Source organism: Ambystoma mexicanum, chromosome 11 (genome assembly GCF_040938575.1).
Source record: "Ambystoma mexicanum isolate Mex_15411 chromosome 11, UKY_AmexF1_1, whole genome shotgun sequence".
In the NCBI taxonomy this organism is placed as follows: domain Eukaryota; kingdom Metazoa; phylum Chordata; class Amphibia; order Caudata; family Ambystomatidae; genus Ambystoma; species Ambystoma mexicanum.
The window spans coordinates 450,715,890-450,740,726 of NC_090934.1; the positions used below are offsets into that span (position 1 = coordinate 450,715,890).

General features: G+C 48.7%; 1 protein-coding gene across 1 annotated transcript in view; it reads right to left on the reverse strand.

Annotated features, from left to right (window-relative positions):
- The window catches only part of LOC138503502 (tolloid-like protein 2), a 186,946-nt gene that overhangs the window by 154,554 nt on the left and 7,555 nt on the right, over window positions 1-24,837 (reverse strand). The window contains exon 3 of the mRNA XM_069623284.1: window positions 4,599-4,700. Within this exon, the coding sequence (XP_069479385.1) occupies window positions 4,599-4,700 (102 nt within the window). The remainder of the gene's footprint in view (window positions 1-4,598; window positions 4,701-24,837) is intronic.

Below are 24,837 nucleotides of genomic sequence, written 5' to 3' on the forward strand. Positions count from 1 at the left end.
AACCTTTTTGTGGAATTGTTCTCTTGACTGAGTCAACTCCACTTTTACATTTGGTAATGCCCCATCCCCTGGGGATTTGATTAGTTTCCTCTGTTTCTCTTCTTTGCAGGCTGGTTGCCTGAAACTACCCATTCAACACGGTGTTGAGAAGAATAGTGGATGTTTTAAAGGTTCCCCTGAAGAATGTTCACCCGAAAGGGGCTTTAAAGAACAGAAACATGTTGGGATTATATGTTGTTTTAGTGACACATTTAGGTTTTTTCTATGTACTGTGATATGTGATTTCGTCTGTGTCCATTTGTAAGTGGTTTATTTGAAATTTAGCTTTTTAGATTTTGTAGGTTTTAGTGGTAGTTTTGTACACTGTGTTAGGTGTGGGTAGTATCTTATGTTTTAATTTAAATATTCTGTATTAAACAAAAATGTTTTTTGAAATTTGGAATGTTGCACGCAGTCTATGTTGTCAAGACCTGTAGTGCCGGAGAATCTGTCAGAGGTGTCTAATTGTTGGGGGAGAAGGAGGGGTGGAAGTAGAGAAAGTTTACCATCTTATCCTTCTTTTATAATAGAAACTCCTCAAGGACCTACTGGACGACCCTGCCCTCTCTCCGTATTTCACGGTCGAGCGGGCTCATCGGGCCCTGGCTCCACGCCCCAGACCCGGCGGCATCCCCAGACCCATTATCGCCAAGATTCTCAACTACCGTGACAGAGATCTCATCCTCTGCCTGTCGCGGGAAAAGGGAGACCTGCGATTTGAAGCCCATATGGTAAGAATCTTCCCGGACTTCTCGCTGGCGGTGCAGCAGGAAAGGCGCCAGTTCCTATGCGTCAAAAAGCTGCTCAGGGAGCGCAACGCCCCTACACCATCCTGTTCCCGGCACGACTAAAGATTACCCATGATGGTAAGATCTTCTTCTTCACTGTCCCTGACGAAGCGGTGAAGTTCATTGAACTACATATAGCTCTCCCCGGGCCACGAGCCGACCACACGCCATAGACTACACAGCCTAGAATGTTATTAAAATGTCCACGGATCCATGACTTTTGATGTGTTGATGGCAACCCCACCATGTCCACTCAATAACTGCGGCCTCTTGCCATGTGTATGCGGGCCACAGGCTAGCTCCTTCACTGCTTCTTTGCCTTTTTCGAGTGTAACAACAGGCATGACACCTCCGATGGAGTGCGCTGGGAGGCATTCAAGGTCTTCATCAGTGGGATGTGCATATCTAGAGAGGCTGGGGTCCTCAAGGCCATAAAAAATAGCTTGCAACAGTCAGAAGCGAAATTAAAAGAGCTTGAGAGGGCATATGCCACCTCCCCTTCCCCGACTGCACTGGCACAGATTAGAGCGGAATTAGAAACGTTCGAGTCCCACGCCCTAAGAGAAGTTTGGTACTTCGCCCGCCCTGTGGCGGCCAGGAAGTATAGTGAGGGGGATAGGCCGGGTAGAACACTGTCCAGACTGGTCCGAACTGAGGGGGGCAGGAACCGCATTGATTGCGTCAAGGACACACGTGGCACCATGTGCTGGTCCGACCAGGATATCCTCGGGACATTCACCACATTCTATACGACCCTGTATGGCCCCCAGCAAGAACACAGCCTGCAAGACACTGACGCCCTGTTAGATCAGATCCCCATGACCCTCCTCTCCCGCGCGACCTCCTTCAGGCCCCTATCACCCTCGATGAAACAACCACGGTCATCTTGAACTGCCCCAGGGGGAAAGCGCCAGGCCCCGACGGCCTCACCTCGGAGTTTTATCGGGAGCATGTAGCCATTCTGGCACCCAGACTCCTGGAGGTGTGGAACGAATCCCTAGAGTCAAACATCCTACCCCAATCCATGCGTGAGGCGCTTATAACTGTATTACCGAAGCCAGGTAAACCGTTGGACGAATGTGGGTCTTATAGGCCCCTTTCTCTGATCAACACTGACACAAAAATATTTGCCAAGATCATTTCCAATAGGTTTCTCCCCATTATGCCCCACCTAGTCCACCCCGACCAGAGTGGCTTCGTGCCCGGCAGATCCACCGCCCTAAATATCCGCCGCCTGTTCAATGTTCTGGCTAGAATTGACCCCAACGCACAGGCCGTGGCGGTCACCCTCGATGCCCAGAAGGCATTTGATATGGTGTCCTGGCAATACATGTGGGCGGTGCTCCACAAAATGGGAATTGGCCCACGCATGAGATCGTACATCAAACTCCTCTACACAAGCCCCGCAGCCAGAGTCCTGGTCAACTCCAGGGCCTAGGCCCCCTTTGCTCTCCACAGAGGTAGAGACCCGGCTGCCCACCTAGATCCGATATTGAGAGACTTAACCAAAAGCGGCACCTTCTCGGGCTTCACCATAAATTATTCCAAATCTGAAATCTTCCAGCTCACCCCGTCCACTACACAACCGTCCTGTGAATTCCCCCTTCGATGGTCACCGAGAGGCATCAGGTACCTTGGAGTGCAGGTGTCCCTCACTAAAGATTCACTGTTGGCTGACAACTATGCGGCTGTGGCGCAGCTTGCTGAGGCTCAAATGTTGAAATGGCGCAGTCTCCCACTCTATTTGTCGGGTAGACTATCTCTAATCAAAATGATTATGGTACCTAAATTCCTCTACGTCTTCACAAATGTGCCGATCTGGCCCAGAAACGATATTTCAGGAACTTACACGCTGCGTGTGCCCAATTTCTGTGGCACTCGGGCGCGGTTCGTAAGAAATGGCAACACATTACTCTTCCCTATGGTAACGGGGGTTTCACCGCCCCCGATTTTGCCAAATATTGGACAGCTGCGCAGGCCCAACACGCCACATACTGGTACATGTTCTCTGACCCCCTCCCCCGCTCGTGAAGCTCGAGAAACTAGCAAGCGAGAGCGTTAACACCCTTATCCTCCATCACACATATCACGCCAACGCCCCGGCAGACCCTGTAGCGGCCACTGTTAGGGCCTGGAAATATATCTTGCAGATACAACCTGACCACCACCCGTACTACAAATGGCTGCCCATCTGGCAGTTCCCGGGCCTCAGCCCTACACATGATAAGCTTTTAATGAAACACTGGCATGATCTAGGCTATCGGGCCCTGACCGACTTTTACCCTGACGGGAAGTTTATCACTCCGCAGACGTGGCGCCCGGAACACCTATGTACTGCATTGGAACTGCTACAATGCTACAGGGTGAGGGTGGCGTTCCGCGCCTGGTGGCCCTTATACCCAGATGAGCCTCCGACTCACCTGAGATCCAGTATATATCAAACTCAGCTGGTGCTAGGGGGATAGTGTCTGCGCTGTACAAACTGTTGATGGCCGACCCCACAGACATGCCAGTCAAGGCGCGAGATACGTGGAGTGAGGAGCTGGGCCTCCCCATCATGGACGCAATGTGGGGGACAATGTGCACACACACTCGGACCACCTCTCTGAATGCCAGGCATAGGTGCATGCAATACAAGCTCCTTAACAGACTATATTACACACCTCAAAGACTGGACAGGTTTGAACACACCCAAGCCCGCACGTGCCCTAAGTGCGGTTCTCCTGGTGCAGATCATACTCATATGTTCTGGTCCTGTGACGCGCTGGGCCCATACTGGAAGGACATAATTGAAGCTCTCTCAGACATCACAGCATCCCGTATCCCTGCAGAACCCCTAGCTGTACTGTTCGGCCTGTGGGATAGCCCGGAGTTGAGGAAAATGTCTAGATTTCTCAATGTTGCCACCATAAAAGCCAAAAAATGCATATTACAATGTTGGAAGCGCCGATCCACCCCCTCGTTTGAGATGTGGATGAGGGCCCTCACCTGGACTCAAACGTGCGAGGAGGACTACATCAATACCCTCCCGCTGGCCTCCCGCCCCAGAAATGTGTAGACGGAATTTTGTACATATTTAAATAACAAAGACGACCTAGAACTATTGTCCTCCCCTCCTCCTGGTGATCTAATCTAATCCACTGGTGTGCCGCTTGGAGCTGGGCAATGGCCCCACCGGTACCTACCTAACATTCCCATGTATTGCACTACTATGTATATATCTGTCACTCTTGCTATGCTGTACAGTGTGTTGATTGTCTGTTCTCTCACCATGCCAATAAAGAAAAGTAAAAAAAAAAAAGAAGAAGCCAATGCAGGACTCAGCTCATTAGTTCCCTACCATGAGCACAGCCTCCTATTGGGGGCACTGGCACTGTGCACCTGTAATGAGAGCACTGGCGGCTCTCACTGGAGGTGCCGGAGGTGACATGGGCACCTGTCTTTACGTCACTTTCATTAGTGCCTTTTAATGGGCAGCGGTGTATTGGCCTATAGGGAATGCTAGATATTTCCCGGGAAGCCTCTGCACTCTGGGACTCTTTTGTGTAGTAACCTGTTTTACTTCCAAATGGTCCAATAAGAAAGGATTGGACTTGCTGAAAATGTGTTATACGGGGTCACTTTGAAAGTTATTTCTAGGGCCTCTTTTTTGATATGCGGCTACTCGAGAAGTCACACTCACTGGAAAAATGAAACGTAATAAGCAGCCCCAGGTATTCACCCCATTTGCCACATTACTCTCTAGCTGGTTCTTCAGGACACCTTCCTCACCTGTATCCACTATTACAGTTGCAGCAAGGAAGTCCTCGGTTTCATCCCCACCTGTATTCTGTGCTACAGTCACAGCGAGGATTTCCGCCTCTTTCCCAGCACCTGAAAGAGTAAACAAGGGGTTAAATTGCTGACACAGTTTCTGCAGAGAGATGGGTTTAGCGCACCTCATAGACGCCAAGCTTGGTAATCATTGACACAGGAATGAGTAACTGTTAAGCCCTACCGTCATGACCCTATAAAAAACCCACTGACCCAGATCCTATTGGTTGTATTTCATACGAAAGGTGCTGGAACTCAGTGCTGAGGCAGCCAAGTGAAGAGCATTAGAAAGTCGGCAGCAGACAGAATTGGACTTGCTTATAAGGCTATCGGTCCCTACACGCATGCGTAGCGTTTCGAATTTATAATTAGTTTGGAACGAAGAGATTAACATCTGTTCTCCCTTTTGCTGGTCAATTTCATTATACGGCAACCGTTCTGCAGTGATCCGCAGACGGCGTTGAATGCTCAGGCTAAGTTGTCAGCGTGACTGGCCACACTACAGCTAGGTTTTCATCAGAATGGTAACACCCACCTCCTGAGGAAGACGTTCAGTTAACCACCGCTACGTCGAAACCGGTCGAGAGATAAATTCTACAGGGATGTGATCTTTGTATCTGTTCTTCCTATCCACCCTGACAGTAGATTGTCTGTGAATTATTTCTATTGTTTGTAAACACGCAATAATGTGTGTCATTATGGGGACTAGTTATGAATTCCTTTTCCCCATTGGTTCTTAGCATGTTTGTTGTGTCTTTTAGTACTTTGGATGTATGCCACGGTATGATGAGTTGTGTGTGAATGAATGCATCATGTATGTTGAGTATGAGTGATGATGTTTTAGCCAATTTTTGGCATATTGTTGCTGCTGTTTTGAAATGTTAAAATGATCAGTGAATAATCATTTTCTGTGATTTCTTCACTAGTCTTCCATTTTTGTATCAATTTAAATACATTTGGATACATTTTTTCTAAATATACTTTTCTCTGGACATATCTTTTCTGTTTTTTGATGTTATTATAATACTCTGGTCCAGAGGCTAGAGTCACCCTGCTCTTTTCATTATTAGGCTATCGGCCCCCGACCAATTCAAATTTGATTCATGTCGACCGGTTTTGTAAGCCACAAAGAGGGGCGGCTGAAAGGGGTGCAAGAGGGCAAGAGGTCGGGGGGAAAACTGGCTGGGTGAGACTGTTGACATGTTTTGTCCCGGCAGCAGTAGCCCAGTAAGGAAGGAGATGAGGAACATCGGAGTGGAGGCCAGGCTGCAGACGGGCGATTGCAGGGCAGAAAGAGGTGAGCGAGAAGGGTACTGGCCAGCGGCTTGGCAGAGGGGGGACACAGGGTTGGGGCCAAGAAGGGAAGAGTCAGGGTTGCAAGGGGCGAGGAGAGAGATTGGCGGTCAGGCTATGGGAGCCTTGGTGGGGGAGAAGGAGATTTCTGCGGTGGAGGTGCAGACAGATAGGGTGATTGTGCCCTTGGCACCCGAGATACAGGTTACAAATGAGAAAGTTGCAGAAGGAAAGGGCAAGGAGAAAAAGCTGCCATACATTGGTATTGCGAAACCACTGGGAGCACATTTGATGACAACAACGAAGGATAAGATCTGGGCAGGGGAATTTGTGGACGTGTTCAAGCTGCTTCATAGGGAGTTGAGAGCGAAAGAGGGTTCTAAAGAGGAGGAGAGGGAGCTGGCCTTGAGTCCAAAGGTGCCGGTGACAATCGAGAATTGGACATTGGCTTTTATTGTCTTTGCGAGTGTCTATTGTGAGAAATGTCCAGAGAGATGTGTGGCTCTTTTGAAATACATGGACGTGATTAGAAAGGCATTCATGAGTTTCGGGGGCTTCGCATGGGTGCGTTATGATGAAGAATTTAGGGCAAGGATGGCAGAGGACTGACAGGCGGTCTGGGGTGAGATAGATATGGATCTCTGGCTGCAGTGGATGGCACCAACGAGGCCAGCCCTGACATTGCACACTGCGAGTGGTTTGCCCGTGCCTTTCTGGCCCTTTCTTGGTCGCCCCGTCCACCAGGGGGCAGAGGGAGGAGGCAGAGGGCAGCCCTCAGTGGCATGCTGGGCCTTTAATAAGGACGGTTGCACAAGGACGGAATGTAGGTTTAGACATGAATGCAGTAAGTGTGTGGGGAGGCACCCAATTACTCAATGTTTCCATCAGAGAGACAGGGGGAGAGGGCAAGGAGCAGGGAGGGCGGTTGTGGGGAAAGGCTTTTGCTCCAATTAAATTGGAGCTGTTGGAGAAGTGGCTTGATTTTCTCCGGACAGGGAGGGGGTCAGAGATTTTGGGAGATGATTTTCGTTATGGCTTTAGGTTGGGTTATCAGGATACAAGGGTGCAGCGCTGGGCTGAGAATTTGAAGTCCGCTAGGGAAAATGTGGAAGTGGTAAGAGAAATATTGGGCAAGCAGATAAGAGCAGGTAGGGTGGTAGGGCCATTTGCTGATCTGCCAGGGGATTTAGTGGTATCCCCACTGGGTGTTGTATCCAAGAAGGTCCTGGGGGGATTTAGGTTAATACACCATTTGTCATGGCCAGAGGGCATGTCAGTAAACGATTTTATTGCTCCGGAGGAGTGTGGGGTTGTATACGCAAGTGTGGATCAGACAGTGGGTTTGGTGAGGAAGGCTGGTGCGGGGCCTTCATGGCCAAGTGCGACATTAAGGTGGCTTTCAGGTGGTTGCAGGTGCATCCGGAGGATTTTTAGCTGCTGGGAATGCAATTTGAGGACTGCATCTACATTGACAAGGCCTTGCCGATGGGGTGCGCAATTTCTTGCGCCTTGTTCGAGCGTTTCATTTTTGCAGTGGGTTTTTTCAGATAGTTATGGATCGGAAGGGGTATTGCATTACCTAGATGACTTTCTGTTCATTAGTGGGGCGGGCAAAGAAAAGGAGTGCGGGGAGATGCTAGGGATGTTTCAGGAACTGATGGGAGAGTTGGGGGTGCCGTTGACAGAAGACAAAAAGGAAGGACCGGCAGTAGTGTTGACCTTTTTAGGGATTGAATTGGACTCAGTGGCCATGACCTCACGCTTGCCGCACAACAAGGTGAGCAGACTGATAGGTTTGTTTGAGAAAGCGGTGGAAACTCGGAAGATTACACTAGTGGAGATACAGAGGCTGGTGGGGCATTTAAATTTTGCATGCAAGGTGGTGGCCCCAGGGCGGACTTTTTGTAGGAACATGGCATGGTCTATGGCGGGAGCAAAGTGCCCACACCATCGGATGAGGGTGTCAGGGGCAGTTCGGGAAGACTGTAGGATTTGGTCGCGTTTTCTGGAGAGTTTTAACTGTGTGTCCGTGTGGCTACAAGGGGATCCGGTGTCATGGGAAGTACAGATATTCTCAGAAGTGGCCATCGCGTTGGTTGAAGGAAGGAAGAAGCATAGCATTTCTGGAATTCTTTGCTTTGTTGGTTGCGATGGAGTTGTGGGGGAAGGAGTTGAAGAACAGGAAAGTGAACTTCAACATTGACAATGAATGCGTGGTTCATGTAGTGAACAGGCAGTCGGCATGGGTTCAGAGGGTGGCGAGGTTAATGAGGGAGTTTGTCTTGCGTTGCATGGAATGGAATGTGATGTTTAGGGCAACACATGTGCCGGGGAAGGATAATGGCATCGCTGATGCATTATCTCGTTTTCAATGTCAGAGATTCTGTGGATTGGCTCCAGGAGCAGAACAGGAGGGGTAGCGGATTCCAGAGGAGCTGTGGAAGATAGGAAGTTGAAAGCGCTGTCTTTGGTGGAGAGTTCGCTCCCCGGCATCTAGGGAGGCATACAGGAGAGCATGGTAGGATTTCATGAAAGGGGGAGCTTGTAGTTGGAATGGCAGGGGGATGCGGAAGAGCAGAGAAGTGATGATGTGGTCAATTTCCTCTTGAGGTGCATGGATAAGGGTTGGTCCAAGGCAACTATAGCAGGGAAGATGGGGGGGTTCGCTTTCTATGGGAAATGGTTTTGGGGTTTCCAGCCGAGCGTTGGAGAAATGGCGAGCAGAATGTTAGAGGCATGGGCCAGGGAGAGTAAGAGGGGAAAGGATAGTCGGAAGCCGGTATCGCGGCTCTTTTGGTCAGGTTGTGTCGGGCTGTGGAGGGGGTCTGATGGTCACTTTGGGAGGGAGTGATGTTTGCAACTTGCTTTACATGGTTGTTCTTTGGGGCATTTAGGGTGTCTGAGCTGGTGGGAGGAAAGAGTGGAGTAGGTGGCCTGAATGGGGAAGATATTTATTTTTCGGAGTTGGGCCTGGGCATCAGGATTAAGAGGTCAAAGACGGATCAAAAAGGAAAGGGCTGTTGGGTGTTGCTGGTTGGGGCAGTAAGGAGTTGTGCCCTGTGAGGACATATTTGGCGTGGAATGAACTATGTGGGGAAGGACGGGTTTGGTTTTTCGGCATTAGGATGGGGCGGCAGTATCAGCAGCACAAGTTTTGGGGGTTCTAAGGAAGGTGTTGGTAGGGGTTGGGGAAAAGGCAGAGGAGTTTGGAACTCAGCCGTTTAGGATGGGTGCGGCATCTGAAGGTAGTCAGTTGGGATTATCGGAGGATAAGGTGAAAAGTTTGTGAAGGTGGAGGTCCGGGAAGTAAAAAGGGTATATTAGAGACTTTGGTAAAGGGGCTGTTTGAAATAAGGACAGGGGGCGTAGGGGAGGGCTTAATGGTGGGTGGTCGTGACTGAAAAGTGACAATGTAATTTCTTTTTCAGATGCAGTGCGGAGGCCGGGGGAGATGCTGCAGATTTGAATTGTGGGCCACTCTATTGTTAAGTGGGTGGGGAAGGAGGTGGAGAAAAGGGTTTTTGGCACCCAATTGGGGTGCAGCTACAAAGTGGCGCTGGTAAGGTGGTCAGGTTTAGGGGGGCTTCGTTGGAATCAGCTGCTGCCTTTGTTGACAGGGATGAAGGAGTGCTATGTGTCTCCAGAGCGGATGATAATTCATGCAGGGGAGAATGACCTAGTAAGAGACTCAGGCGTGGCGCAGCTGAGAAATATGAAGAGGGATTTGGTATGGGTCCGGGAAATGTGGCCCAAGGAAAGTGTAGAGTGGACTAAGCGTTGCCGTGGAGAGTATGAAGGGGAGCGAGAAGTGTGGGAGCAATAGAGCGGGTGAGGAAGGGAATAAATAGAGAGATGGTGAAATGTTGTGCCTTGGCAGCAGTGAAGGTTATCAAGCACAAAGAAATAATATATGAGGGCTTCAAGAGTTTCAGGGAGGATGGTGTTCACATGTCAATTTATGGAAACAGTTATTACCTTTTGAATTTGACTTTGCAGGTGCAAGAGATAAGGAGTTGGAAGTAGAAGGAAGTTGGTAGGGGTGGGGCAGAAAGAACACCTTGGTGGAGGGTTTTTCTGTTGCCGGGGGCATGGCCCCTTTAGATGAGGGAGGAGTGAAGTACAATTGGGGAATAGCGCAGGAAATGATGGGGGTGGTGCTGTTTGCACAAACAGGCTACCCCGGGGGAACAGGTATTGAAGTTGGAGGGGCATGGCCCCGAAGAGAAAGCGGGACGCCTTGAGAAGATGGTAAGGAGACGGTAGGGACCAAGGGATAGGTAGGGAGGAATTGGAATTAATTAATTATTTATGTGTTGGGGGGAACTGAAAGTGTTGGATTATTAAATTGGTTGTTAAAACATTTTGTGTTAGTCTGTAAGGCCAGGGAACCAGGTTAGCGGTTATTTGTGAGCTTTGGCCTGTCACATTGAAGCAACCTATTCCACTACCAGCAAGTCTGGGTGTTTTTGTGCAGTAAGCCCAAAGGGGAGCACGGGGGAATGTGAAGAGCTGGCCTGCGCATAGCGTGTCCTCAGAGGTATTAAAGGGGGCAGGGAAGGTTCGGGAGCAGGCGACGGTTGGATGAGCATTTGTCCCCGCCCTCCCACCCACTTTTTCTAGGACGGCGAGGGTTCAAATTTCAGGGGAGGTGAGGGTTTTTAATTAGGAATTTTTGGTTGGTTCTCCCCCCCCCCCAAGAGGTTCATGGGTTTTATGCTTAGAGTTGAAGGGCCGTATGTGGTTTTGTGGGTAGTTTTCGTGTGACAGACTGGGGCATTAGTTGGGGAAGTTGTGATGTAAAGTTTTCGTTGCTGATGTGGCAGGTCAGCCTGGCTGCAGGTCATAGGAGGAAGGAGTTTGGTGTAGAGGGGAGTCCTAAGGTATTGAGGTTGTTGGTTGCCGGGGGCATGGCCCCTTTAGATGAGGGGGGAGTGAAGCACAATGGGGGAATAGCGCTGGAAATGATGGGGGTGATGCTGTTTGCACAAACGGGCTACCCCAGGGGAACAGGTACTGAACATGGAGGGGCATGGCCCCGGGGAGAAAGTGGGACGCCTTGAGAAGATGGTAACGAGATGGTAGGGACCAAGGGATAGGTAGGGAGGAAGTGGAAATAATTAATTATTTATTTGTTGGAGGGAACTCAAAGTGTTGAATTATTGGTTGTTAGAAATGTTGTGTTAGTCTGTAAATCCAGGGAGTCAGGTTAGCGGTTATTTGTGAGCTTTGGCCTGTCACATTAAAGCAACCTTTTCCAATCCAAGCACGTCTGGGTGTTTTTGTGCAGTAAGCCCAAATGTAAAATACACACTTCAGGTCCGTGAAGATGCCGCGTTGTGTGTGTATGTGTTACTCAATCAACAACTTTTTTTTCAGTGCTTGAGTCGAGCACCTCTCTAGCCAGCATTTAGACTCAGGTCCCGAGGCGGGGTGCGCAAAGGGAAATTGGAACTGGACATTTTATTCACTTCGTTGTTACTTCACTGTAAGTTCAGACCGTTACTTTTGAATTAAACAAAACAACCAATCGCAATAGGCATCCAGGCCCTGGGGAGTTTGTTTCCATGTTCCAGATCTGGCTGTCACCCGCCGGTGTGGTGTCACAGGCATCCCGCTCGAATATTCATGTTAATAGACATGTGATGTGAGTGACATCGCACAACATTTCCTGGGGGGCTGCCTGGGCCTCTGGGTGGCTGTCTTGTACTTTCTGCTGCTCTGGGTGTGGCCAGAAGCAAGCGACACAGGAATGCAGATCTATTTGGAGCAGAACTTGAGATGAGCATGGTAGCAGAGCATGAGTCTAACGACGAGACAAGTGTGTGAGGAGCGCATGGGCAAGCCCAAGACGAGGCCTTCTTGAGGAGAGTGGAGGCACACTGGGCCTCATTACAACTGTGCCGGTTCAGGAACAACGGTGCTGGTAGGCCTACCAGTACTGTTGTTTCTGTATCGGCACAATACAACTCTGCGGGCGGGAGCCGTCCCGCCCGCCAGGGTCAGACCTGTCGGGCAGGACGGCACCCGCTCGCAAACTTCTCACGGGAGCACAAGCACCATTGTTAACGTGCTGGTGCTCCTGTGTCCCCATTCCCATGGAGTTCCAAAGGATTCCATGGGAATGGGACTAACAAAATTGCCGGCACCTGACTTCCCGGCCACCGGCCTTGGAATAGCCTGATGGCACCAGGAAGTCAGGCGCTGGTTATTCATTACAGGTCCAGCGGCTACCTGCCGGTTTTACCAGCACGGTTACTGCTGGACATGTAATGAGGTCCAGTGTGTGCATGCGGGCCGACGTGCTCTGCTCTGTTGCTGACTATTTGACTCACTGAGTCAGTCAGAGTCAGTGTAGAGAGCGAAAAAAGAAGTGAATGACAATTCACACACAACATAATTTCAACAAGTAAGATAAGATCATTAAGAACTGAAGTGAAATTAATGTAATGAAGATGCTGATTCAGCGCCAGACAGGGGGTTCACCTACCAACTGAGAGAATAAATGAATAAATGGGGCAATAAGAGAAGCCTCCTAGGGGGGAGAAAATTAGGGACTCTGGGGGCTGAAGTTATCTCTCTCTCGCTCCCTCTCTCTCTCTCTATATATATAGGTATACCTTTTTCTCTCTCTCTCTCTCTCTCTCTCTCTCTCTCTCTCTCTCTCTCTCTCTCTCTCTCTCTCTCTCTCTCTCTCTCTCTCTCTCTCTCTCTCTCTCTCTCTCTCTCTCTCTCTCTCTCTCTCTCTCTCTCTCTCTCTCTCTCTCTCTCTCTCTGCATTCAACCTAGAGAGGGATCCCTTGTTTATAACAATGAGATGAGTGCACTTGTAGGTACCAGCATGAGGTAAGTGAAACCACAGGTAAACACACACTACGGAGGACTCCAGGTCAGGACCAGAGTAGCTGAAATAGCACTGGGGGATGTGATCAAGGCTGGCAAACCAGTCTAACGGTTGCTAACAGGAGCTGGGGAAGTTGACTCGATTCATACACACAAGACCACCACCGTCTTCATTTCCTATTAGTTAGTGGGCATGGGAACAGCCAGGTGGTCTGGAGCTGCTTGCCTTGAACAACCAATCAGACGGTAAGTTCCAACGTCCCTGGGAAGTAACTAGTCCTCACATAGTACTTTACAATGTTTATGAAGGTCGCTATCTTTAAGATGCGGTGTGAATGTCTCCCTTCCCACTAGTTCAGGGTGTCTTGTGTTCCATCCGCTGTGGTGCTGACCAATTTCAGGTTAATAAAGAACCTAAGGTCAGCACAAATTTTTCTTACTAATTGCAAACCGTTTGCGAGAAGAGTGGGAAACCAATGTGGCATCGCATGGGGAGGAAATAAACCAAGCAAGGGCAGAACTGTTTGCTCCAATAATATTTCACTAACATATGTTTAGTTGTAAGGAAATTACATAACTCAATAGTGTTCATCTGAACTGCAAAACAAGAAGCTCGAAGTGCAACAGTTTCTAACATTATAAACATTGTATTACGTGTATACAAACAATATTCAATGTGTTGACAGTTGTCAGCTCTCATCAATCAGTTCTGGTCCACGTTGGCCCAGCTGTAATAAACAGCGTTACTTCTTGGCTGGTGTGATCTCCTTTTTGGACTTGCTGTGGTAATAATTTATTAGGAGTTTCGGAGGACCCATGGTAGATTTTTTGGAGGCGCCAGCGAGATCCTCAGTTGTATCAGTTCGTCGAGGATATTGCGGTTGCCCTCCCTTGGGGGCACAGGTCCAGCCACCTCAGACCTGATTCCCACACATCACTGAGGAGGTCCTGCAGACACCACAAGTTCACAAAGGTCTGTTGGGTCCCGTGCACCGCCTGCGCTCACAAGGAGAGCGAGCACACACGGGAGGCTCGGTGCCGAGGGGATCCAAGGATCTCAAGGACGTGAGTGTAACCATGCAAGAAAGCACTGCATTGCGGTTGCATGCCCGCAGCAAGGGAGGGATAGAATGTTTTGGTGCTTAGGATGCATCCTCAAGGTGGGATGACGATCGGCCCTAATAGTAGTAGTGTTTCGCACAAACCACCCTGAGTGGACATGCCTGTATTAGAACAGGAGAGGTGTGTAGTAAGTGGCGGACTCCCTTAGATGGTAGATGCGTGTAGCTTTGGTGATTTTCGATTGTATAGTTGCGTAATTAGGGGTAGACAGGCGTTGTTTCTTTCATATTGTTGTCTTGGAGGCATATCGAGGGACGTGCGTGTGGTAGCAAGTTTTGTTCATGTGGTGTTGATTCTTGGTGTATGGCTCAGCATCGAGGGGTACCTCTTGTATAATATAGATGCCATGAGCACTATCATTATTATTCTGTTGCTTATTAACTTGGAGTGAGTGGTCGGGTCTGAGGAGAAGGTCAGTGTGTCAGGTGAGCGTGAGTGGGTGGGCCCGAGGAGAAGGCCGGAGTGAGAGAGGAAAGGAGTGATAGGGGTTTGGGGGTGAATATTGTAGAAAAAGGTGGGTAAAGAAAAGGGGGAAGAGGGCCTAGAGCAGGGGTCTGCAACCTGTGGCTCTCCAGATGTTTCGGACTACAACTCCCATGATCTCCTGACATTGACTATGCTGTACAGGCCGGATGGGAATGGTAGTCCAAACACATCTGGGAGCCAAAGGTTGCAGACCACTGGCCTAGAGTAATTGGGACATAGGGGAAAGAGAGTTGGAGGACAGGGGATAATGGCCTATTTAGACTTTCCCCTCGATCATATGTGCAGAAACTTGCCCCAGTATTGTGATAAAATATTGAAATATAATTTTCTGTGAGGCCAGGAGACTGCAGGTCAGTGCTTCCATGAGTGGCCCGGGGAAGGAACGTTTCACAGTAGAATAAAAAAAACATGTTCTCATACTTGTTAACAAAATACAAGGGCTCCAAGCTAAAAAGCAGACAGAATATATTGGGGCTCTAGAAATTAGACGATGAAAACAAAAGAGGAACAAATGTAAAAAGGGTGAGAAGGGACAAAAGAAGGGGATGGGCGCAGTGCTTCGCCCCCACCCTACGGTGTCTATCTGACATTACAACTTGTGGCGGGATATACAAGCCCACAGTCAGAAGGAGATAAAGAAACAACAGAGATAAAAGTGGAACAGGGACGCATGAGAAGAGGAAGTACATAGAGCGTGACAAAAAAAGTACGTAGCAGACATTGGAAAGAACACACGATTACAGATGGATGCCATATTTAATGAAGCGGAGAGGGTAATACAGGAGGAGGTGCAGAGAAAAACAAAAGGGGACAAGGGGAAATGGCTGTCAGGGAGGATCAAATTCAAATTGGTTGACGGGGAGGAAGAAGAGAAGGAGGAAGAAACTGAATAAGGCGGCGAGGATAGTGCAGCTTCAGATGAGGGAGGAGTAGGGGGAGAATGGAGTAACAGAGATGGCAGTAAATAGACACCAGACAAAGACAGAAGAAGGGGACGAAAGCAAAAATGATGACTTGATAGTAGGGAGAGTGGATGGGACTGGTCAACCTTCCTTCTGCAGTAGAACAGGGAAGATAAATGTGGGTAAGGCCCAGGCCACCAAGGTAATGGGGGAACAGGAACAAGAAGTAGTCACATGCCACTATAACAAAAGCAAAAAGGGGATGCACATTATGTCCATGGCAGACTATGGACCGAGAAAATCTAATATGTAGCCTGCCCTCCCTTGTGGCAGGGTCCAGTATATGGATATAGGCGCTCAAATAAAAGACAGCAGTGGTGACACTGTCCATAAGGGATAAGAAGAGCTTAAATGTGATAATCATAGGGGAGCAGGGAGACAAAATATGGGAGCAGGCAAGGTGTAAGGGGGTACAATTAAGAACACATGCCAACAATGGGGCTCCATTTAACAACTGCCAAGCTCACGTGTGGGAAGTACTGAGGAGCATGTATCTCGATCGCTATGATCTATGGATAGTGATTGCACATAAAATGAAGTGTGATGATGACCCCGTAAATTACATAAAGCAGGTGCAGGATCTCTTGACACAGGAGACACAAAGGTCCTGGGACGAGTGCATACCTTCATTTTACCACATATTGGTCAAGGGGTTGCAAGCAAAGGTTCAGTCATCACTAGATAAGATTGTGGGAATAGAAGGGATGGCTGTAAATAAAGCCAACAATAGTAAATTACTGCACATGGAATCAGGAGAGAGAGAGAGAGACAGGCAGCAGAAAACATTGCCAAAGCAGAAAACAAACTGGTACAAAAGAAACTGGCAAAGTACACAAGGGGCAATGCTCGTGCCTGACAACGCTGCAGTGGCCCCTGCCCAACAGGGTGGGTTACCTGTGCAGAACATGCCGCAGCATGGGAGTTACTTGTGGCCGCAATGTATGCTACAATGGGGAAGCCTGCAACAGGGGAATTATATGCACAGGGATTTTTTACTATGGGAAGAGGGTACCTGCAACGAGGAAGAAGAGGATACAGAGGGTCAGGTTACAGTATCTTCGGTCTTTGTTATATGTGCCAGAACATGGGGCATCTTGCGTGCACCTGCCCTTTTGTACAGCAAGCACAGGAACAAGCGATATAAGCGGCACAGCAATAGGGGTTCACACATTACTGCTTCAGTGGCAGCAGAGGCAGTTCCTGCCAGTCCAGTCACAGCAGGGACAGATGTCTGCACAGCAAGGAGGGACACAGACACAAGGGCAGACAACGTATGGTTGAATAGCAACTTCAACCATGACACAACTCCCAGCAGTAGCGACAAGAAGTGCAGTGGTGTTAGGGCAGAATGCTGTACCCCACTAAACCCAGAGTAGCATTGTGGGATAAAATCCTTTCCCTTTCCCACAGGGTAAAAAGCAGCAATAGGGGGGCCCACAGAAAGCCTGAGTGTGTGCAGTCCTAGCAGTAATTGATGGCCCCTAAGAGGAACCCAAGGTAGCATTGAAAATAGGACCAAAATAATTCTCCTTTCTTATAGACACAGGAGCCACCAAATCCTACATTAGGGATGGGGGATTCCTGTTATCAAACAAGGTGATGGATGTGCCCTGCTTCTTTGGGGCAGTCAAAACGGTTCCAGTAACAAAAGATTTACCACTAACCAAAGGAACACAGCCCATCGTAGCACCACTAATGTATTCCAAAGACACTCCTATCAATATACAAGGGAGAGATTTGCTCAGCAAGCTTAACGCAACAATCTCATTCACAGAGAAAGGGATGGTGTGCACACCAGGTATTTACTACAAATGAGTGGTCGCGCTCAGAGCACCCTGTGAGCCTAGCCCCTATACCCGAGTATGTTCCTATAAAGGGGTCGAGATCCTGTTGGGATGGGTCCCGGGAATACAGGGAATGGTGTTACAACTGGCATCCGAATTTCTGTTCAGACCACAGTGCCAGAAGAATGATATGAAGGGAACCACGCTTGTGCTACAGCTAGAGGATGTGGTGGTATGCAAGGATATGGTGATCCTATGTGGGACAGATGACCACAGCATGGAATGGAACACAGTGCTATGCATCGACCCAACACTAAAATGACAGGAGTATCAGATGAACAGGTGTTCTCCAATGAAGAGGAGAAGGGATAGATGATATTCCATCTACAGATACCCTGTCCAGTTCAAGTAAAGAAAATATGGTACCCGTCTTAACAAAGTTAGTGACAAAAATGGAACAAACACACAAAGAAAGATCTAAATAAAAGTGCCAGAGAAGTTATGGACCAAGGGACCCCATGATGTAGAGGTACTAAAGGAGCGGGGGCGGTGAAGATAAAATTAAAAGAAGGGGCACTATTGACGCGTGCAAAACAATACCCTTTGTCCAGGGAAGCAGATGAGGGGATATACTTGACTCTAAATGCATTATAGCAGCAGGGCATCATATAGACATCCACATTGCCATGCAACACTGTGATATACCCAATAAAGAAATCAAAGGGTTGGTCATGGAGATTCATACAGGATTTATGCCCTCTAAACAATGTGGTTGAGGCCGAATTTCCCTTGGTACCGAACCCTGCTACAATATTGTGCAACATCCCGACAAAGGCGAAGTTCTTCACAGTCACTGACTTGAAGAAGGCCTTCTTTTCTCTACCATTGCACCCAGATTCAAGATACCTGACAGCGTTTACATATCGTGGAACCGGATTCGAGCACACTAGGTTGCCCCAAGGGTACTGTGAGTCAACTAGCATCTACAACAGGGTGATCCAAATGGACCTGAGTAATTTACAAATGCCAAGCACAGTGATTCAGTAGGTTGACGATTTGCTGATATGCAGTGAGACAGAGGAAGAGTGTACTGCAGATTCAGTGCACCTTCTAACAATGCTAGCAGACAAGGTGGACAAAGCAAAATTGCAATATTGCCAGGAAGAGGTTGTGTACCTGGGACAGATAATATCCAATGACGTGTGCAGGATAACACCAGAAAGGGTACAGGGAGTTCACTTCACAGCATGCCCACGCACAGTGAAAGAAATGCAGAAGTTCCTGGGGCTATGCAACTACTGCAGGGCATGGGTGTTTCATTATTCTACATTCACCAAACCTTTATTGCAGGCCCTTAAGGACGCACAAAAGGAGAAGAGGGAATTCAAATGGACATCAGAAATGAATGAGAGTTTCACAGTGCTAAAAGAAGCGCTGGCCCACGCATCAGTTCTGGCCACACCTAACTACAGAGAAAAATTCTACCTGTTCTCACACTCAGATGGCTCAGTGATGACGACTGTCCTCACACAAAAGAAGCCACAGGGAGACAAGCCATTGGCATATTACAGTGGTATTCTAGACCCAGTGATGCAAGGACAATTTCCCTGCAAACAAGCAATTGTGGCTGCTGCGTTTGCAAAAGAGAAGGCAGCGACAATCACCATGCGGTGTCCCACAGTACTTAACATGGAGCACTCGCTTTTTGCCATTCTGGAAAAATCAAAAAGCACACTCACAACACAGAGGGCATCAGGGTTTGAGGTCATACTGACAAACCCTGCCATTGAGGTGGTGAGGTGTTGTGTAGTGAAGCCAGCTACCTACATAGCAGAACCTGCAGAGGAAGGGGATTATATTCATGATTGTGCAGCACATATGCAAAGAATGGAATGGAACATACAGGTAAAAGAAGATGAAATAGAAGGGCAGACATGGTTTACATTGACGGGTCATCAAGCATAGACCCTGATACTGGAAGGAGATACACTGGAGCAGCGGTAGTAGGTAACAATAATGGGGAGTATGTAATAGCATCTCAACAGTGATTACCATCACATTACTCGGCAGAGGAAGCACAATTGGTAGCTATGATTAGTGCGCTGAATATGATGGAAGGACATGCAGCTAACATTTTCTCTGATTCGGCCTATGTAACATCAACAATACATTTGGGATTGGCACAGTGGGAAAGAAGAGGTTTCAGGAGAAATGACGGGTCACCAGTACAACATGCAGAGATGCTTGCACAATTGATTGAGGCACTGAAAGTGCCAGTGGAGGTGGCCATAATAAAAGGTGCCGCCCATACAGGAAAACAAGACCGAATTTCAATAGGAAACGAAATGGCAGACAAAGCAGCAAAAGTAGCAGCCTATTTACCAGAAGGAAGCAAAAGGTGGTACCCAGGGGCAAAAGAAAATGCCCAATGTATGGCAGCAGAAAGAAGGATGGTTCAGGAGGAAGAAAAAAGGGAGAGTTTTAACACAATACCAATCATCCAAATAATAGAGCTTCAAGGAGAGGCCCCAAAAGAAGAGAAAGACGTATGGGTACAGCATGGGTGCTCACTTTCACCAACTGACCCGATCTGGAGAAAGAATAACACAGTAAAACCTCTAATGCCCAAAACACTGTTAAATGTAGCACTAGAACAGTTGCAATTCCCAGCCCATCCATCTAAAGAAGTATAACGGCTGATATAAGTGAAGGATGGTACATACCAAATTTGCATGAGATGGTGGCAGAATTCATGGGGAATCGTATAGCATGTCAACAATTTCAGTCTGCTTAAACTCTAAAGACTTGATATCAAGGAACAATATTGCAGCCGAAAGGGCCCTTCCGGCACTTGCATCTCGACTATGGCTCCATCCCCGGTGGACAGAAAGCTGCTCCTTGAATTCCTGCAGGAGTACCCGAGCTTGGGGGATATGGAATTGCTGTGGGGAGGGTTTTCTGAGGTATGTATTCAGGATCCCTTACGAAGGTCCCTTGACCGGGCGGATGGCAAGGAATCTCCCTTCTTCACTCCACCAACCCCTGCTGGTAACCCAGAAGATTGCTAAGGAAGTGGAGCTTGGTAGGGTGGCGGGACCCTTTTCCACCCCCATGCTTCCAAACTGCATTGTCTCCCCACTTGGTATTGTGCCCAAGAAAGAGAAGGGCAAGTTTAGGTTAATCCACCACCTTTCCTTCCCTAAATGGAATTCAGTGAATGACTTGCTGGACCAGGACCGGTGCTCGGTGCACTACGCCTCGTTTGATCAGGCCATGCTGATGGTTGCCGCCACGGGGCGACGGGCCCTCTTGGCCAGGGTGGACATTGAGTCTGCATTTAGACTCCTGCCAGTCCACCCAGAAGGTTTTCACCTGTTAGGTTTCCATTGGGAGGGCCTTTTTTACATGGGCAAATGCATGCTAATGGGTTTCTCAGTTTCTTGTGCATATTTTGAGGCTTTCAACACATTTCTCGAGTGGGCGGCCCGCAGGGTGGAACAAAAGGGAGATATGATCCATTACCTGGATGACTTCATGATTATGGGGCAAGAGGGATCAGAGGATTGTATGCAGGCACTGTCCTCATTTGAAACATTGATGGATAGGGTGGGTGCCCCACTGGCGCCAGAGAAGACACAGGGACTCACTTAGGTGTTGACTTTCCTAGGGATTGAAATAGACACCATAAAAGGGTCTTGCAGGCTGCCCCAAGAGAAGGTAGCTGAACTGATAGAGTAAATAGAGGCTACAGTGGAAAAAGACAGGACCACGCTGGAAAGTGTCCAGCAACTACTGGGGAAGTTGAATTTTGCAGCAAAAGTCATCCGGGCAGGGAGGGGATTCCTCTGCACGTTAGTCAGGGCGACAGCGGGGGTGACACTGGCCCACCATCATATCTGCCTTAGGGGTGGGTTTGAAGGAAGATTTGCACATGTGGCAAGCATTTCTCAAAGATTTCAATGAGGTACTATTATGGAGGGCCCTTGGCAGACCAATGAAGAACTGCAGTTATACTCTGGCGCCTCAGGGAGTGAATGTTTTGGGTCATACTTGGCTGGCAGTGGCACAAGAAGGGGAGGACCAAGAATATCATGGCTCTGGAGCTATTTCACATTGTACTGGCACTCACACTATGGCCCGGGGAATTGGGCAACAGGAGGGTGCGTTTCTGGTGCGACAATAAGGCAGTGGTTCAGGCCATCAACTTGCAGTCAGCATTCTGCAGTTTTGCGCCTGCTCAGAAGGTTGGTGGGGGTGTGCTTAAGAGGGAATATTGAGTTCAGGGCACGACATGTACAAGCGGATGCTCTTTCTCATTTTCAATGGCGCAAGTTCCATGCGGCACATCGGGAAGCAAGGCAGGAGGGGATGGCCTTCAGCAGCGATTGTTGGCAGCTGGTGACGTGGACCAGGCGCTCTGGAAATTGGGGGTGTGATCGCTCAAACCCGGTGTCAGATCCCGGTACTGGCAGGGCTACAGTAAGTTTGTCCACATTATTGAGAACCAGCACATAGGGGGAGGTTCTATGGAGGAACATGTACAGGCATTTGTTGTCTGGGCCATTGTAACGGTAAGAACAGAAGCTGGGCGAGTGGTCACCTGGCCGCCATTGCATTCCATTGCAAATTCAAGGGATTGGGGGATCCAACCAAAGGGTTTGGGGTTTGCATGGCTTTGAAGGGGTGAGGGCATGCAGAGGGGCACAGGCGGGACACCCGGAAACCCATTGACTTTGAATAATTAGGGAAATTGCTGCATGCATTGCCTGGGATATGCTTTGAAGGTTTTGAGGTGGCACTTTTCAGGGCAACATTTTCATTGACATTTTTTGAGGCCTTTAGGATCAGCGAACTGGTGGCAGCAGGGAAATGAGATCTTTCTGGCAGGGCTAAAGCTATGGGTGATATACAGATCTGTTATAATACAGACAGGGTGGTCCTAACAATAAAATTACACCTATGTAAGATTATGGGCACAGATCCAGGTGGGTCAGCGCACACTGGCTCAGGAATTACCTGGCACAGAAGTTATTTGGTCCGAAATGGTGCCCAGGCTGCAATGGCGAGGGGGGGTACTCGCACGCGGCCATGGAGAAGTCCAGACGCAGGCTCAACAAAGGAATAGAAAGATTTACGTAAGCAGATGGTTTTGGTTTTTTAAGGCACACTTTACTAAATGTGCTCCCTTCCCACTATGCGACTGACTGCGTGCCTCTGTCAGAGAAAGGGAACAACCTGTTCCTCACAGCCATCCTAGGGGCACTCTTGAAGGCCGGGTGCAGATAAGAGCGATGGTAAATTGTTAGCGCATGGGGCATTGGGGGTACCGGGGGGCCCTCCCCCAAAGCATGGCAGAGTTTGGGGCAGTCCTAGCCGGAGAGGAGTAATGCTGCGGCTTGAACCGTGGGCTGGTTTCCCGATGGCCGCACTTGAGCCAAACTCGGATGACGGGCACCAGGGGAGTTGCTAGGTCTGGAAAAGACCCGGGGCTAAGCTGATGTCAGTACTGTTGGGACTGGGGGCTAGCTAGTCTTTTGGCTGTAGCTCCTGAGATTCTATCCGGGGCTACAACCAAAAGATCAGGGGCTATAGCCCCCTTAGCCCCCCCCTAGCAATGCCCCTGACGGGCACTGAGTCCCTTATGGACACTGGAGATTCATCACCTTCAAGTTTCAGTGACCCGAGGTGGAAGTACTCTGTGCAGTACAAATCTGGAGCATATGTCCGGTGCCTTGCGACCTGCATGGAGACGGCAAGGGGACACCGAGAACATTCAGATGTTTTGCCCTGTTTTTTGGGCTATTTTTGAAAAGTATGGTTGTGAACCATGATGCTTTAGTGCTGGGACTGCCCCCTGTGTTGTATGCTCCAAAAAAATTGTGACCGTTTTTTCCAAAAATATAAACTAATGTCTGGCTATTATTTATTAGCAAGTTATGCTCTCAGGGTATGTTACCTCTCCCACGACAGAGGGGTGGGTGGGCCAATGGGGGCTGACACCGCTATGGGCCTTATGTTGAAGCAAATTGTTACTCTATCAAGGCTTTGGTCCCTAGTGTCACTGCGCTGAAAGGCATAGGTTTATGTTTTGTTCACACGCAGCTGCATGATTCTTCCGTATGATTAGTGCAGGCCCACTGAGCAAATATATTCAGACAGGGTCCTTGATTCAAGAACCATTTGACACCTGTAACTTTATTAAATATGGGTATCAATTCACCAGGATGTCCAACTGCTTCTATTGCATGCCCTACCTCGCACATGCTCCAGTTTAAAGGCCATGCATGATTATATTCTTACAGCAAACAGTTGAGGTGCAGAGGAGGTGACAGAGAAAGGGGTAAAAGAGAGAAGAGCGAGAGACAGAGTGACCCATCGGAAGGGCTATAGAACGAAAAGAAGGGGTGAGAAAATGGTGAACAACACAATGCAAGAGAACAAAGAGGAGGTGTAAGCGAGAGGATGGAGAACATTGGGGAATGAAAGGATGAAGTAGGACGGATTCATCCATAGAAGGCTGACAGGCAGGAGCAATCAAAGAGGGAGAGGTATGGGACACCATGGCGGGAGAAGGCGGACAAGATGATATGCAGGAAAATGGGAATTGCAGGCGTCCAGAAACTGGGGCAAAGGGAGCCGTGAAGAAGGAAAGTAAGGAGTAGAGCAGAAAACAGCGTGACTATGTAAGAACGAGACATGGGAATCAATGAAGGAGAACATAGGAAGTTGAACAGAGAAAGCAAGTCTAAGGAGCAAACGAATGATGAAGCCAGTGGCAGCCCATTGTTTGTATTCGCTCTGCTGCCTGTGTTCCTCTTCCCCTTTCTAAGGAATTTGGAGCCTTGACTGCAATGCAGTTGGTCCCTTGTTTCGGGAAAAGGAAATTGTCAGGCCAGCGATACATGCAGTGTTTCGCGCCTTGAAACACTTGCATATTGGCGCTTTATAAATGCCATATCATTTCATGTTCCACCCGACTTAATTTTACAAGTGGCTGAGGCTCTGCTATACCTACGGCCTGGCTGCTCTACGGCCTGGCTGCTCCCTAATGGTAATCAGGTTGTGTAGTATATTTGTTTGCAGTGCTGAGTAACACCCTGAGTTATACGCATAGCGTTACGTTGTGCTAAACTAATTCCTGCTTCCGAGTCCCTTGCCGCTCTCTGTTAACTACCAGAAAAAGAAACTCACCAGGGACCTTACAGATTATCTATAATTTATGATTACAGCTGGTTACTGATTACTGGTGACATGTTTACCCTTCCGTTTCTTACCCCTGCGTTGTGTGTTTCTCCAAGGTTCCGCCCTTCTCCTTCCTCTGGAGAAGATACCTAACGATTTCAGACGCGTTCGTGTTCGTGGCCAGGCCCCTCTTCCCCTTAAACTCCCCCCCCCCCCGCGGGCAAAGGTGCTCTACTCGACCCTGCTGTAATGTGCATGAACGAAGATTGTGCACTGCAGGACAGCAAGCAGCACTGCACCTCACCATGCCACTGTTGACAGCATCACCGAGTGTGCATTATAATAACACGTGTTTTAAATAGCCCATTTTAAACACAGGAATGCACCTTTGATACATACTAGGTAACAGGTGTCATCATTGACTTTACTCGGCACGCTCATTTTATTGTCAATAGAGGAAAGACAAGAAGTTGCGTGGACCTCAACATACTCAACAGAATGTGTGCCTGAAAATGTCAGGCTGCACAT